Source organism: Entelurus aequoreus, linkage group LG20, assembly GCF_033978785.1.
Source record: "Entelurus aequoreus isolate RoL-2023_Sb linkage group LG20, RoL_Eaeq_v1.1, whole genome shotgun sequence".
NCBI lineage: Eukaryota > Metazoa > Chordata > Actinopteri > Syngnathiformes > Syngnathidae > Entelurus > Entelurus aequoreus.
Genome location: NC_084750.1, coordinates 6996876 through 7014793, shown reverse-complemented (window position 1 = coordinate 7014793; position 17918 = coordinate 6996876). Strand labels below are relative to the sequence as shown.

Below are 17918 nucleotides of genomic sequence, written 5' to 3'. Positions count from 1 at the left end.
ACACAAGTAAACAAAGCCAGCTGTCAGGCATACACCTCGACTTCTGCAAAGTCGTCTACATCAGGCTTCTGCGCAAAAACTATTTCCTGTTGGCTCTCCGTCCAACATCCACACCGCAGGCACGTCGTGCGCCAAGAAGCGGCCTAATGGCCCCACAGGGTTTATCGCACGCTGACGACGCTGGCTTTATCAGATATCAGCAGGGATTAGACCTTTAGAGTCTGCATATTGGCACTGGGTTGTTTGGGTCTTTTTATATTCAAAAGGTGAAATTGTATCCTGTGATTTATGTGCTCTGGCAGCTCAGGACTCAACTCCTTCAAATAAGGCACTCAAATGCTCCCAAAGTATTTTCCGAGAGCCAGAAATGCAAAGCAGGCCTGATTTCTGTTGTTTGCAATAACACTGAGCATGAATGTGAACAGTGCCCTCTGGTGGCCCAAAAGGGCAGACATATAAGGAGGAATTGAGTAATTTTGTTTTCGTTTTCAGATGCATTTTTCCGGGCGTGCGACAAGCCGCCTGTTTGCAGTTAAGAGCAAGGTGTGCGGTGCATCTCAATGGCAACTTTGTCCGTGACTTCCTGTCGGAGCCATTCACAGGTGTGACGACCAGAGCCGAGCACACACGCCTGATTGTTGGCCTCCGCGGGGGGGAGGAGTGGGCACGACACTTTATCAGTACGCTCCTGTGTTGGCGTCTCTAAAACCACCTGGTTTGGGTCAATAACAGCAAAACAAAAAGTAGCAAATCAAATGTGCTGCGTTTATTAGCATAGACGTCATTCATTTCTCACGGCAGCCGTGTGAACGGTAAACAAAAGGAGAAAAATGTCTTTAATTGTAACTTCAATGAGTGGAAAAAGAGCAAACAATGATGTTGGGAGTCAAGTGTGTCCTCTTCTAGTTTGTCCATTTGGTTTTTAAAGGGGAACTTCCCTTTAGTGGGGGGGATTCTGCCTATCGTTCACAATCATTATGCATTCTAAGATGTAAAAATCAACTTATTCTCGGTGGCTAGCAATGCAGCTAATGTTAGCAATCTACCTCGAAATCCCTTTTAAAATATATTCAAAAACAGTCAACAATACTTCATTTTATGTTCCGTAACCTGTATAATAACCAAGCTGTAGCAACATTGTTATTGTTAGAGTGATAAGCTAGCTTCTACGTTAGCGCGAAACACGTTTGAGTTTGTAATGCACAACACAATGTGATAGTGAGTGAAAAACATGATCATATTACAGTATATGTGTAGTATTATTCAATGTTTTGTTTGTACACAGCTAGCATATATACTGTAGTTGTAATAACACGCATGACGTGCTGCGTGTGTCACGATTGATATAAAGTGTGACTCACTCAATAGACAGTTGTCTGTCTGGTCCATCTGGCCGGGGATGTTTTTTCCGGTCCATTTATGTCGAAATAGCTATTCTCCAAGTTCCACATATACAGCGCCAAAGTCACTTTTACCTCACTCCGTCTGCTCCAACGTCTCACCCTTCCGTTGTGCTCGCATCTAGAAGGCACAGTTCATCCTCAATATATTCAGCTTCGAAAAGATACGGTTGTGAATCCTCATTTGTCCAAAAATAGGCGTCTTCATTGTCTGTTACGAAGTTTGCCATGATTAGAAAACACACTCGCGTTTGTTGCAGACAGTAGGAACACACATTTGTTGCCAGAAGTGTGTTGCTATGGAAACAGAAATTAGACCCAACACTGATTAAAATGATCAAAATAGGGTAAATATGTGTCCTTGTCTCTCATATTGATTGTGAACGGTAGGCAAAACTCCCCCCAAAAAGTGCATTACCCCTCCAAGTCAAGTGTGCCCCTCCACACAAGACGGTTGTCACTCGTCGCCTGCCGGAAGGTTCTCTTCAATCCTCTTGATGAACTTCATACGGATTTCTGTCATATTGTCTCCCCTCAGTGTGTCCTGGACAAATCTCACATCGACCGCCATCTGCACCTAAAATTTGTAAAAAAAAAAGTAAAATACATCTAAAAGTTTATCACTGGATAACTATGATTCAAACCACAGGTGTCAAACTCAAGGCCGGGGGGCCAGATGTGGCCGCACACATAATTTTATGTGGCCTGCGAAAGCCTGATCTATGTACTGCATGCCATTGCATATCCTTTCAACTGTAATATTATCCAATAATGCAACAAATATTGTCAGAATAATTGTATCTAAGTTATCACAAAACTTTTTGTTTCAATGAGTTCCCGGCGAGCAGACAAAAGCTGTCTTTGATCTTACCAATCAAAAGGCTTGTAAAACTCCACTGTGTAGGATGGGAAGCGACATGAAGGTGTCGGTTCCTTTGATGTATTGTAATCCACAGGAAGATTTTGTCTTGACCCGAGATCTACAAAGCGGAGAGGAAGCAGGACCAGCCTCCCCTCCAGGCACCTTTGCTTTGAACTGTTTCGTGACCAAAGGCAGCGGCTGTTTACGACCCCCTTCCTTTAGAAACAGCTGTTGCCATGTAATCAGGGAAAGTCCAAATAAAAGAGGAGGCGTACAATCTTTCGTCAGAGCGTGGTGGTACACTGTGCAAGTGTACAGGTCTACCATTTCCGACCTGGAACTGGCAAGAATGACACGAAAAGCGCTTGTGTACCCCACCCCGTTTCTTGGCAAGGATTATGAGTCATTCTTCACCTAAATAGGAATATATGAACATCCTGGCAGTCTAATGACAGCAGACCTTGTGCAGTAAGTGATATGTTATTATGGCTCTCATGAAGTCTGCAGTGAGCAGAAATCAGCAATGAAGAAAAGCAAACGTTTTGATGTGTTTTTTAAGTTAAAGGCCTACTGAAATGATTTTTTTAAATTTAAACAGGAATAGCAGATCCATTCTATGTGTCATACTTGATCATTTCGCGATATTGCCATATTTTTGCTGAAAGGATTTAGTAGAGAAAATCGACGATAAAGTTCGCAACTTTTGCTCGCTGATAAAAAAAAGCCTTGCCTGTACCGGAAGTAGCGTGACGTCACAGGAGCTAGTATTCCTCACAATTCCCCATTGTTTACAATGGAGCAAGAGAGATTCGGACCGAGAAAGTGATGATTACCCCATTAATTTGAGCGAGGATGAAAGATTCGTAGATGAGGAACGTTACAGTGAAGGACTTTAGAGGCAGTGATGGACGTATCTTTTTTCGCTCTGACCGTAACTTAGGTACAAGCTGGCTCATTGGATTCCACACTCCTTTTTATATTGTGGATCACGGATTTGTATTTTAAACCACCTCGGATACTATATCCTCTTGAAAATGAGAGTCGAGAACGCGAAATGGACATTCAGTGCCTTTTATCTCCACGACAATACATCGGCGAAATGCTTTAGCTACGAGCTAACGTGATAGCATCGTGCTTTAACTGCATATAGAATAAAAAAAAATAAACCCCTGACTGGAAGGATAGATAGAAAATCAACAATACTATTAAACCGTGGACATGTAAATACACGGTTAATGCTTTCCAGGCTGGCGAAGGTTAACAATGCTGTGCTAACGACGCCATTGAAGCTAACTTAGCAACCAGACCTCACAGAACTATGTACTCTCTCCTTTTTCTATTGTGAATCACGGATTTGTATTTTAAACCACCTCGGATACTATATCCTCTTGAAAATGAGAGTCGAGCACGCGAAATGGACATTTAAAGTGACTTTTATCTCCAAGACAATACATCGGTGACACACTTAGCTACTGAGCTAGCGCGATAGCATCGTTCTCAAATGAAGATAGAAACAAAATAAATAAACCCCTGACTGGAAGGATAGATAGAAAATCAACAATACTATTAAACCGTGGACATGTAAATACACGGTTAATGATTTCCAGGCTGGCGAAGGTTAACAATGCTGTGCTAACGACGCCATTGAAGCTAACTTAGCAACCAGACCTCACAGAACTATGTACTCTCTCCTTTTTCTATTGTGAATCACGGATTTGTATTTTAAACCACCTCGGATACTATATCCTCTTGAAAATGAGAGTCGAGCACGCGAAATGGACATTTAAAATGACTTATCTCCAAGACAATACATCGGTGACACACTTAGCTACTGAGCTAGCGCGTAGCATCGTTCTCAAATGAAGATAGAAACCCATCAACACCCGTGCTCACCTGCATTCCAGCGATCAACGGCACGACGAAGGACTTCATCCGTGGGTTTGGCGACAAGCATCGGCTAGGCGTAGTAAGTAGTCCTTGTTGTGTTGCTGTAAGTATTGTAATGACCCGCAGTGGAGAAGGAGTCACACAGACGAGGAAGCGCTGCTCAATCGCTTTATTAAAAAGCGGTAACTGGTTGTAGTTCAAAAAGTAACGCACACACATACACGAGCTGCTGTTAGCCAAAACTCACGCTCACACACACAAGTTCTCCGCCAACTCACTCGCGCATGCCCGTTCCCCAAACCCTTAAAGACAGTACACTAATGCAAATATCACAGATATTACAGTATTGTACTTAGCCGCTAAGACACCGATCGATCCCACCTACAACGTTCTTCTTTGCAGTCTCCATTGTTCATTAAACAAATTGCAAAAGATTCACCAACACAGATGTCCGGAATAATGTGGAATTTTGTCGAAGAAAATAATAGGCTTTTCTATCGGGTCCGATGGGGTCCAACCACTTCCGTTGCTTTTGTGACGTCACGCGCATAAATCATATCCAAAGGAGTTTTTCAACCGGAAGTGTGGCGGGAATTTTAAAATTGCACTTTATAAGTTAACCCGGCCGTATTGGCATGTGTTGCAATGTTAAGATTTCATCATTGATTGATAAACTATCAGACTGCGTGGTTGGTAGTAGTGGCTTTCAGTAGGCCTTTAAAGCATTGCTAGGCTTTGCCAGGCGGTACAGCATTAACCGTGTGGTTACAGGTCCAGAGTTTGGTAGTATTGTTGATCTTCTGTCTATCCTTCAAGTCAGGGGCTTATTTCCTTTGTTTCGATCTGCATTTAAGCACGATGCTATCACGTTAGCTCCGTAGCTAAAGTGCTTCGCCGATGTATTGTCGTGGAGATAAAAGTCACTGTGAATGTCCATTTCGCGTTCTCGACTCTCATTTTCAAGAGGATATAGTATCCGAGGTGGTTTAAAACACAAATCCGTGATCCACAGTAGAAAAAAGAGAGAGTGTGGAATCCAATGAGCCAGCTTGTACCTAAGTTACGGTCAGAGCGAAAAAAGATACGTCCTGCACTGCACTCTAATCCTTCACTCTCACGTTCCTCATCCACGAATCTTTCATCCTGGCTCAAATTAATGGGGTAATCGTCGCTTTCTCGGTCCGAATCGCTCTCGCTGCTGGTGTAAACAATGGGGAAATGTGAGGAGCCCTTCAACCTGCGACGTCACGCTACTTCCGGTACAGGCAAGGCTTTTTTTTATCAGCGACCAAAAGTTGCAAACTTTATCGTCGATGTTCTCTACTAAATCCTTTCAGCAAAAATATGGCAATATCGCGAAATGATCAAGTATGACACATAGAATGGATCTGCTATCCCCGTTTAAATAAGAAAATTTCATTTCAGTAGACCTTTAATGCTGTAGGCTGAAAATGATCAAAATATGTGAATATTAAATATTATACATTTTACTACATTATGTATGTACTTACATCATGTATATAAAACCAAAATGGAGATATTTTTTTAGTGCTTTATCTGCAGAATTGTAAGGCCCCATGGCTCCATTGTCAGAGGAATTTTGATCGAATGTATTTAATTATTAGAATGCATTAAAAAAAAAATCCATCCGTCGTCATTTCTTTCATAATGATTGTGAACGATAGGCAAAATTCCAAAAAAAGAGCAGGTCCCCCTTAAGTTCCCCACTCTATCAGGAAAATATTCAATATCATGACAAAAACATGGAAGTAAGTACATTTATGTAGGCAAGTATGTATGTTGAAAGCATTTAAAATATGATTTACATTTCTTCCTATGAAACAGCAAAATGTATAATACTTTTTGTTTCATTCCGAGTACTTTTTTCTTAGTAAGTATTCACCAAAGCACATTCATTGGAAATACATCCATGTCAAGTTTGTCAACAAAAGTAACAACTATGAATGTTGCTTCTACTTAAAAATATTTAGGGGTGTTCCGATTCAACTTTTCCACTTACGAGATACTGATATCAGAGCCCATATCAAAATGAATCCTATATGATATCAGCATGAATTAAGAGTATATACATTCTTTATTTTGTTGTGTTATTATTTTAGAAAAGGTTGTATTAAGTGAAATTTGTCAGAGAAAAATGGTAGGTACAAAAAACAACCTTATTACATGACTTATGCGGTCCTATAGTCTGGTGGTCATTTGTTTTTGGTGACATCTAGTGTCACAATAATTCATCACGTTGAAGGCTTTGGACACGTTTGTTACTGGATACTGTGTTACGGCAATAGTGTTCAATTAAGGGCATTTATTACGAATGTCTAGCTCGTGTGCTTCGCTGCTGTGTAGCTGCTAGCTCCGAGTAGCCTACAGCAGGGGTGTCCAAACTTTTTCCACTGAAAAGTCAAAGCATGCAGGGGCCATTTTGATATTTTATTAACCATCCATCCATTTTTCTACCGCTTGTCCTTTTCGGGGTCGCGGGAGGTGCTGGAGCCTATCTCAGCTGCACATGGACACCCTGGACAAGTCGCCACCTCATCATAGGGCCAACACAGATAGACAGACATCATTCACACTCATATTCACACACTAGGGCCAATTTAGTGTTGCCAATCAACCTATCCCCAATATTTTTAAAACCAATACAACATATAGATTTTTTTTAACTTTGAGGGCTTCCCTCAAGTTAAGTGCCGGGGACCCGGGAGGGTCATAAAAATGTTACAAATAAGTCACATATTATTTTTTTCTAATTCAACAATTAAATCTCTAGATCAACTTCAGGTCTATCGGTCAATATCACGTTTTTTTTATTTTTATGTTTTAGGCCCTTTTTGTCAAAACCCTGTTTTAATGGAAAATATGCAACATTTTCCCCCAAAATTATTTAAAAGTTGAATATTAAAACATTACTTTTAATTCATTTATTCTTTTTGAGCAATGACAATGTGGACAGGCGGGGCCGGCGAGCAAGCAGCGAGGCAGGGAACGCCAGAGCCCGGCCCAAGATGGCGGTGAGGAGGCGTGGACGGCGAGCGAGCGGGCGGCGAGCGAGCGGCGAGGCGGGGCGCGCCGGGAGCGATGCCGCAACCGTGAACAGGTGCGCGATTCGCGCACCTGGGCACAATCATCCAATCTCCTCTCGCTGAAGAAAAGGGGAGCAGCAGAGAGAGAGGAGGAAAAGGCTGGAAGGAGCCAACGTGAAGCTGACGCGGAGTGAGAGAGGAGGAGAGCCTGAGACGACGAGCGAGCGAAGGAGAGGAGCTGAAAAGCGACCTGGGACTGAGGTTTTGTTTGCAAAAATAAAACAAACGTCAAACTGCTCAAAGATGTCTCTAGTTGATGGTCCATGGAACCCACAAGACGGCACGAGTCTGTCACAGACAGTTTACCAAAAAAAGTCCCATTGAAATTATTGAGCACCCATTCATAAAAGTGTTAAAAATAAGTAAAACATGTTTGTTGGTTTTTTGTACTTTCAACTCTTAGGTTACTAGATCAACTTCAGATCTATCAGTCGATCATAAGTTTTATTTTTTCATGTCTCATTTTGTTTGTTAGTTTTATGCCCTTTGTCAAAGACAACTTTGTTTTTTAATGGCAAACACACAAAATATGCTAACATTTCCCCCCAAAAATAATATTTCAAAGTGGAATATTTGATGTGAAGTAATTGAAGATTGATGAACATTGATTTTGATGCATTATTTTTTTTTTTTTGAGCAATGAGTTAAAACAAATCCCCATGATGTTTTGGGGATCCAAGAACATATTAAAAGTGTAAAATATAATATATTTTTTTTTACTTTCAACGGTTAAGTCTCTCGATCAACGACAGATCTATCCATCGATTTTAAGTTATATTTTGGGGGTTTTTTTGTTTGTTGTACGCCTATTTTGTCTATGGCGAACACACAAAATATGCAACATTTTCCTAAAAAACACAAAATATGTAATATTTTCCCCCTAAAAAGTACAATATTTGATGTGAAGTAATTGTAGCCTTGAGCAGGTCAACAATTCATATGATTCATTTTGATTATTACATTTTGAGCAATTACATTTTGAGCAATATGTTTAAAACAAATCCCACTGAAATTCTTGGGGATCTAAGAATGCTAAAAATAAGTCATGTTTTTTTTTTTTAACTTTTAACGGTTAAGTGTCTGGAGCAACTTTAGCTCTATCCATCAGTTTTAAATTATTGGTATTTTCTCATGGTTCTTTTTTGTTTATGTCCTTTTTGTCATGGCAAACACAAATTATACAATACTTTTTCCCATAAAATATTTCAAAGTGAAATATTTGATGTGAAGTAATTGAATAATTCATAACATTGGTTTTGACTCATTGTGTTTTTTTGAGCAATGAGTTAAAAAAAATCCCCCTGATGTTTTGGGGATCCAAGAACGTATTAAAAGTGTCAAAAATTATATATATTTTTTACTTTCAATTGTTAAGTCTCTCGATCAACGTCAGATCTATCCATCGATTTTAAGCTGTTTTAGTTTTTTTTGTTCTATGCCTTTTTTGTTCACCATAGGGTGAACACACAAAACATGCAATATTTTCCTAAAAAACCCCCACAAAATCTGCAATATTTTCCCCCTAAAAAGTATATTTGATGTGAAGTAATTGGAGCCTTCAGTAGGTCAACAATTTATAACAACATTCATTTTGATTCATTATTACATTTTGAGCAATACGTTTAAAAAAAAATCCCACTGAAATTCTTGGGGATCTAAGAATGTTAAAAATAAGTCATATTTTTTTTTTTTTTTACTTTTAACAACTGAGTCTCTGGAGCAACTTTAGATCTATTCATCGGTTTTAAGCACCCTATTTTCCGCACTATAAAGTGCACCGGATTATAAGGCGCACCTTCAATGAATGGCTTATTTTAAAACTTTGTTCATATATAAGGCGCACAGAATAGACGCTACAGTAGAGGCTGGGTTTACGTTATGCATCCCGTAGTTGCGGGACCTGTTGTGGCTCAATATTGGTCCATATATAAGGCGCACCGGATTATAAGGCGCACTGTCAGCTTTTGAGAAAATTGGAGGTTTTTAGGTGCGCCTCATAGTGCGGAAAATACGGTAATTGGTATTTTCTCAAGGTTCTTTTTTGTTTATTACCTTTTTGTCTGTGGCAAACACAAAATACGCAACATTTTTCCCCAAAGAAGTGGAATTTTTGTTGTGAACTAGTTGGAGCCTTAAATAGGTCAATAATTCATAACAACATTGATTTTGACTCATTATTATTTTTTGAGCTAAAAAAAAAAGCTATTATTCGAGTCTACATTGCAACTTTGTCTCATTACATTTCACCTGTTTGCTCTTTTATGCCACTTTGTGTTTTTAAGAGTATTTTTGGACACCCTTGGCCTACAGTGTAGTCTACAATGTTGACCTTTTGTGAAGAGACAACCCGATATGATGATTATTGATGTTATTATGGCATGTTACCATCTCCAGGGCTCCTCTGAGGACGCCGCACAGCAGGTTGGAGTAGACCAGAGCGCTGTGGTTGTCCGGCAACTCCACAAAGTCCACCAGCGGGTTGCTTTCCAGCATGAGGGAGAACTCGTCTCCTGCCGGGCTCCAGTTGGTCACGCTGGGGGTGACGCCCAGGTACGTCTTAAACGCCACCTGTTGGAAAGAAGGCAGCATTAATGAACAGTGGGAGAAAAGGTCGTCTTTTACGCTTTAGTGGAATAGCGTCACACGGCACAGTGAGGCGGGAACATGTGGACAGGACATGTCCTACATATTAAGTCCCTGCCCACAAGAACATAATACTGTATATCTTATTTAAAGCATATTACACAGAATGGATTGTTGATTAATCATGTCTTTTGGCAGGTGAGGCAGTGCACTGCAACCAAAGTCGTGCTAAAACATTTTGACACATTTTTGGGCGCTGTGTGTACTGTTCTTTATCAGGGGTGTCCAAACTACGGCCTGTGTTTAATTTAGTCAGCGAGACGCCACGAGTCCAATAAGCAATTTGGCCGGACAAACAGCCACCAGTCTATCCATCCATTTTCTACCGCTTAAAGCAGCCATTTCATCGCCATCTGTTGGGCAATGAAAATAACTCGTCAATGACTTTTAATTATGCTTAATGCACAGCATTGACTTAAATGACCCAATCTAAACTACCTTGACTAGTCAAAAAAATCTAAATTACCCCCATTTAAATCCATTACAAGGGATGACGGGAAAATGCAAAACACTCTCTCCACACTTATCCGTGTTTGGCACATTTTAGCTGCTTGATTAAAAAACGTTAAGGACGTCGTCACGAAAGTAAACAAGGTAGGAGTCGAATTTTCACATACTCCTAACAACCAATTATAATAATTATTAATCTCATATATATATATATATCGTCATTTTCCGTAATGCCCTAAAAACTGACCAACATCGGCGGCAAGAACATGCCGTGACCGCTCTTGACTTTTTACTTTTTAATGGACAAGGGCTGTAACAATAAACGGTATAATGATAATTTGCGATAAAATTCCAGACGGTTAGTAACAAGGTCTAATTTTTTAATTACCGAAAACCCGTCATTTATTAATGCATGTTAGGCAACACAAAGTCAGGCGTATGCGCACTAGTGTCGTTTGGCTTGATTATCATGGCGGACTAACTACACTGACTTTGCTCGGGAGATTCCCCTCGGAGTAAACGGAACCAAGCGCTTGGTTTTAACGTAATTTACCCTCGCTTCCCGACTTGGGCTTAATAGCGCACTGCTGTGTTTAGATGGAGACAGGTGTGGACAATATCGGAGACAGACGCAGTATACACGTAGCGAAGGAGAAAAACTATTTGATGTTGCTTTTATTTTCGCAATACAGCGTCCTTCAGGTGCTGTGATTGAGTGTTAATGACGTGAGGAAACATGCAGCAGGCGATGTGGCGTGAACGTTGTCACAACTTGTTTATAAAGTATTTAGTTTGTTTACTGGGATGTTGGCTTGTCCTTTATTTAACGGCAAACTGTATCAGTGTTCAAATAACATCAATACGAGCTCAAATGTTTTGTCATCTCATCGAACTGAACGCAGGCTGTGAAGATTGTGTGTATGTATTTACACTACCGTTCAAAAGTTTGGGGTCACATTGAAATGTCCTTATTTTTGAAGGAAAAGCACTGTACTATTCAATGAAGATAACTTTAAACTAGTCTTTACTTTAAAAAATACACTCTATACATTGCTAATGTGGTAAATGACTATTGTAGCTGCAAATGTCTGGTTTTTGGTGCAATATCTACATAGGTGTATAGAGGCCCATTTCCAGCAACTATCACTCCAGTGTTCTAATGGTACAATGTGTTTGCTCATTGGCTCAGAAGGCTAATTGATGATTAGAAAACCCTTGTGCAATCATGTTCACACATCTGAAAACAGTTTAGCTCGTTACAGAAGCTACAAAACTGACCTTCCTTTGAGCAGATTGAGTTTCTGGAGCATCACATTTGTGGGGTCAATTAAACGCTCAAAATGGCCAGAAAAAGAGAACTTTCATCTGAAACTCGACAGTCTATTCTTATTCTTAGAAATGAAGGCTATTCCACAAAATTGTTTGGGTGACCCCAAACTTTTGAACGGTAGTGTATATATATATATATATATATATATATATATATATATATATATATATATATATATATACATACATACATACATACACACACATATATCCGTCAGTCCACCCCAGGGCAGCTGTGGCTACGAAAGTAGCTTACCACCACCAGGTGTGAATGAATGATGGGTTTTTAACATATAAAGCGACTTTTGGGTACTTAGAAAAGCAGAAGTGTTTGTGTATATATATATATATATATATATATATATATATATATATATATATATATATATATATATATATATATAAATATATATATATATATATATATATATATATGTATATATATGTGTGTGTGTGTGTGTGTGTGTGTATATATATATATATTTTTTTTTTTTATATATATAAAGGGTTATAAGGTGCACTGTCCATTTTTCAGAAAATGAAAGGATATTAAGTGCGCCTTATAGTCTGAAAAATATGGTACCTTGGATAATGGACTTCTACTGTTTCTTTCAAGTTTACTTCTGTCAAACACACCATCAGCAGCTTTTCTATATTTTCATGGATACATATACGCCGTCTTGATGTTATCCTAACATCCTTGGCTGGAGTTATACTCCTGCTTCAGTACGGTGCAGTCTGGCAGTGATACGCTCGAAATGCTTCACCAAGTTGGCGACTCAGCCATGTTCTTGATGATTTCTTTCTTTAATTCAACGAAATTCATCCGCTGCTTCTTCTCAGCGCGATACTTCCCACTCACTTTCTTCCTTCCCATGCTTGGAAAAACAAAGCTACGTCCATCTCTCGCTATAAGCTAATAATGATTGTGAGTTAAGACCGGATGCTTCACTGTGGCGTCATGGCGGAGATGCTTCTAACACTTAGCTCTTACCTCAAAACACTCCTAAGTTGAGGTACCACTGTACCTAAAAGGGTCTTGCAATGAGATGTTCTAGCGCCATCTGCTGCTCTCCACACTAGTTGCTTGTATACAGAGAACATTTATGTGGGATGTTTTTGTTGAAAAATATGAATGAGAGGACAGTAAAAGCTCCATATCAAAAATCCTCACCTGGGTATAAACTGAAACTTCTGCCAGACTCTAAAGGGTTCCTCATCTTTGACCGACTCATTCAAGCTTCCTTCCTCCCCTGGCTATTTTCTCAAAAGACGTCTCATCAAGATGCCTCTCTCTAATCCCATTTCTCTGCTTTGGTGCGCATCCACCGTCACGCTCTGATTAGCCTGGAAGCGTCCAATTACCTTAGCGATGACATCGGCCGTTTCTCGGAAATCCTGACACCTGCCGACGCTGGAGCGTGCCAGGAAGTCCTCGATGAGACGCACTCCGATGTTGTAACCCCTGATGCAGGCGAGGGAAGCACACAAGAGGGGGGAAAGAAATCAGAGAGCGGCTGCGCTCCTTTGGAAGGAGATTGGACACATTCTTGGTTCAAACACTTGGCATGAGACAATAAGTCTTTACAAGGTCCTGGTGGACCATTCCAAGACACTAACATGGCCCGTCTCTGATGTGCTGGCGGACTCAATAACAATGACATGTAGAGCCAGGAAACACCAGGCCCACTCTTTTCACTCGCTCCATAATCGGCTGTCCAACATTATTATTGGTAGAAATATCAAGTTTTTTTTTAATTCAATTATTATCATTAAATTATTCAAATAATTAAATAGAATTTACTAGATTTAATTTTCTGAAAACCCCTTTGAATTGCCTTGTGTTTGAATTGTGCTCTATAAATAAGCTCGCCTTGCCTATATATGTTTGATGTCTTTTTTAGTCAACAATTTGACTTGAGTCAACCTTAGAAGTGTTCCGATCCAGGTTTTATGCTCCCGGAACCGATCACCCATGAGTGAGATTGACCGATACCAATACTGATCACACGTACTAACCAATGTTCCTTCTGTGAGCGACGTCAGACGCGCACACTGTGGCCACACCTGCAGCACACCTGTCCCAAAGCTGACTAAATAACAAGTTAAATGTCTTATTATTGTAATCAAATGACAGAAGTCATTTCCATGAGATTATTTTCTAATATAAGTGTTTTGGCCCACTTACAATGACAATAACAAAAAATATTGTTTTTCACAAGCTGTGTACTAGTATTGGATGTCTGGGTGGAGGTCCTGCTTTGGAAATAATTTGTACCCCTTTCAGATATCGCATTTAGTTCCCATTAAAACATTCACATGTTGCACAATGAGATGTAAGCATGGGATCATGTGTACATTTCTGTAGCTTTCTGTTTGTAAAATATAGCTTTTTATTAGCATTTATTTACTATAATAACAGCATTTCATGATTAATCTTTATAAATTAAGACTCTTAATAAATTACAGTAGAATAAGCACACATTTGATTGATAAATCATAGTGTAATGAGCTGGAATTACACAATATGTGTGGTGTTGGAGTTGTCTGACTTTTTGTGTGGCTGTAAACGCATCACTGGCTAATAAGTGCCTTATGTGCATGTGTTGGCACAAGTGAGAAAGAGCGAGCGGCTGCTGTTGATATGACAGATGACAAAGTTGGTTTTGGTCGGGTTTGTACGGCAGAAAATTACCAGTTTTGCGAGATAGCAATTTTTTTTACCAATGTTTTTGGTCAAAGAGTTTTGCTCAATAAAGCAGTGTTTTTCAACCTTTTTTGAGCCAAGGCACATTTTTTGCGTTGAAAAAATCCGGAGGCACAACACCAGCAGAAATCATAAACTCAGTTGACAGTAAAAAGTCATTGTCGCAATTGTTGGATATGACTTTAAACTATAACAAACCATGCATCACTATAGCTCTTGTCTCATAGTAGGTGTACTGTCACCACCTGTCATATCACGCCCTGACTTATTTTGAGTTTTTTGCTGTTTTCCTGTGTGTAGTGTTTTAGTTCTTGTCTTGCTCTCCTATTTTGGTGGCCTTTTCTCTTTTTTTGGTATTTTCCTGTAGCAGTTTCATGTCTTCCTTTGAGCGATACTTCTCGCATCTACTTTGTTTTAGCAATCAAGGAAATTTCAGTTGTTTTTATCCTTCTTTGTGGGGACATTGTTGATTGTCATGTCATATTCGGATGTACATTGTGGACGCCGTCTTTGCTCCACAGTAAGTCTTTGCTGTCGTCCAGCATTCTGTTTTTGTTTACTTTGTAGCCAGTTCAGTTTTAGTTTCGTACTGCGTAGCCTTCCTTAAGCTTCAATGCCTTTTCTTAAGGGCACTCACCTTTTGTTTATTTTTGGTTTAAGCATAAGACACCTTTTTACCTGCACACTGCCTCCCGCTGTTCCCGACATCTACAAAGCAATTAGCTACCGGCTGCCACCTACTGATATGGAAGAGTATTACACGGTTACTCTGCCGAGCTCCAGACAGCACCGACACTCAATAACAACACATAATTTGCATACTATAATTACTGGTTTGCAAAAAAAAATTTTTAACCCAAATATGTGAAATTAGATAATCTCCCACAACACACCAGACTGTATCTCGCGGCGCACAGTGGTTGAAAAATACTGCAATAAAGTGATCATGTCCTCCTCAAAGCGTCTCGACAGACGTTACAATAATTGAACAGTGATGACGAAAAAAATTTTCTCTGTCGTGGCCGCGTGTCGTCAGTTACATTGAAAATTGTTATGCGCTTATTTTATTTATTTTATTTTGTGTGTGGCAAAGAGTTGGCGTGCGCAGAGGACGTGTGAGCAGTGCGCAATTGCACAGGCGCGCACATTAAGAATCATTACAAATAAAAATCGTGATTCATTCGACAATCGATTTTATATATGATGTTTGTACAAACCCTGTTTCCATATGAGTTAGGAAATTGTGTTAGTTGTGAAAATAAACGGAATACAATGATTTGCAAATCATTTTCAACCCATATTCAGTTGAATATGCTACAAAGACAACATATTTGATGTTCAAACTGATACACTTTTTTTTTTGTTGTAAATAATCATTAACTTTAGAATTTGATGCCAGCAACACGTGACAAAGAAGTTGGGAAAGGTGGCAATGAATACTGATAAAGTTGAGGAATGCTCATCAAACACTTATTTGGAACATCCCATAGGTGAACAGGCAAATTGGGAACAGGTGGGTGCCATGATTGGGTATAAAGGTACATTCCATGAAATGCTCAGTCATTCACAAACAAGGATGGGGCAAGGGTCACCACTTTGTCAACAAATGCGTGAGCAAATTGTTGAACAGTTTAAGAAAAACCTTTCTCAACCAGCTATTGCAAGGAATTTAGGGATTTCACCATCTACGCTCCGTAATATCATCAAAGGGTTCAGAGAATCTGGAGAAATCACTGCACGTAAGCAGCTAAGCCCGTGACCTTCGATCCCTCAGGCTGTACTGCATCAACAAGCGACATCAGTGTGTCAAGGATATCACCACATGGGCTCAGGAACACTTCAGAAACCCACTGTCAGTAACTACAGTTGGTCGCTACATATGTAAGTGCAAGTTAAAACTCTCCTATGCAAGGCGAAAACCGTTTATCAACAACACCCAGAAACGCCGTCGGCTTCGCTGGGCCTGAGCTCATCTAATATGGACTGATACAAAGTGGAAAAGTGTTCTGTGGTCTGACGAGTCCACATTTCAAATTGTTTTTGGAAACTGTGGACGTCGTGTCCTCCGGACCAAAGAGGAAAAGAACCATCCGGATTGTTATAGGCGCAAAGTTGAAAAGCCAGCATGTGTGATGGTATGGGGGTGTATTAGTGCCCAAGACATGGGTAACTTACACATCTGTGAAGGCGCCATTAATGCTGAAAGGTACATACAGGTTTTGGAGCAACATATGTTGCCATCCAAGCAACGTTACCATGGACGCCCCTGCTTATTTCAGCAAGACAATGCCAAGCCACGTGTTACATCAATGTGGCTTCATAGTAAAAGAGTGCGGGTACTAGACTGGCCTGCCTGTAGTCCAGACCTGTCTCCCATTGAAAATGTGTGGCGCATTATGAAGCCTAAAATACCACAACGGAGACCCCCGGACTGTTGAACAACTTAAGCTGTACATCAAGCAAGAATGGGAAAGAATTCCACCTGAGAAGCTTCAAAAATGTGTCTCCTCAGTTCCCAAACATTTACTGAGAGTTGTTAAAAGGAAAGGCCATGTAACACAGTGGTGAACATGCCCTTTCCCTACTACTTTGGCACGTGTTGCAGCCATGAAATTCTAAGTTAATTATTATTTGCAAAAAATATAAAGTTTATGAGTTTGAACATCAAATATCTTGTCTTTGTAGTGCATTCAATTGAATATGGGTTGAAAAGGATTTGCAAATCATTGTATTCCGTTTATATTTACATCTAACACAATTTCCCAAATCATATGGAAACGGGGTTTGTATATATATATATATATATATATATATATATATATATATATATACATATACATATATATATATATATATATATATATATACATATATATATACACACACATACATATGTGTCCTCATCTATTGTATTGCTGTTTGTTTGTTGTGACTATGTGTGGAACTATGCTGTCTGGTTAAATAAAAATAATTACATGATATTTCTATCTTATATCACCAGATCAGGAAGTATTATGATGTGCTATGCAGGCTCTCTTACTGTGCTGTCTGCAGCTAAACGTTTCTAAAACTGTAGGCATGTATGTCACTAAAACGAAAAAAGTATCATCTCACGCCGACATACATATTAATGGAGAAAGAATACAAATTCTCAGCCAATATAAATATCTTGGGTTAATAATAGATTCAGAGCTTTCCTTTAAAGCCCATATTGGGAAATTGTGTAAAATAATCAAGTTTAATCTCGCAAATTTTCGTGCAATTCGAAATGAAAGCTGAGATAGGCTCCAGTACCCCCCGCGACCCCAAAAAGGACAAGCGGTAGAAAATGGATGTCAACTGAAGCTGCAAAATTGTATTTGCATTCGATGATTTTCAGCCACTTCCACTATTGCCTTACCAGCTGGTCTCAGGATGGTCGGAGTTAAAAAAAAAACCCATTGGAAATCTTGTACAAACAAGCAATTAAGGTTATGGATAAAAAAAACTTAGGCACTATCATCACTGTGCCATTCTAAAAAAAATACAGTATTTTA

At 39.5% G+C, this 17918-nt stretch overlaps 1 protein-coding gene across 3 annotated transcripts in view; it reads right to left on the bottom strand.

The window, feature by feature from the left end:
- Positions 1 to 744: 744 nt before the first annotated feature.
- The window catches only part of trappc3 (trafficking protein particle complex subunit 3), a 69669-nt gene continuing 52495 nt past the window's right edge, over positions 745 to 17918 (bottom strand). For 2 of the 3 annotated variants that reach the window (XM_062029318.1, XM_062029315.1), the window contains 3 exons: positions 13041 to 13140; positions 9639 to 9821; positions 745 to 1977 (listed from right to left, as the gene is read on the bottom strand). In XM_062029318.1, coding sequence (XP_061885302.1) covers positions 1858 to 1977; positions 9639 to 9821; positions 13041 to 13140 — 403 coding nt within the window. In that variant the 3' untranslated portion in view covers positions 745 to 1857. The remainder of the gene's footprint in view (positions 1978 to 9638; positions 9822 to 13040; positions 13141 to 17918) is intronic. The other variant, XM_062029317.1, reaches the window with a different exon arrangement.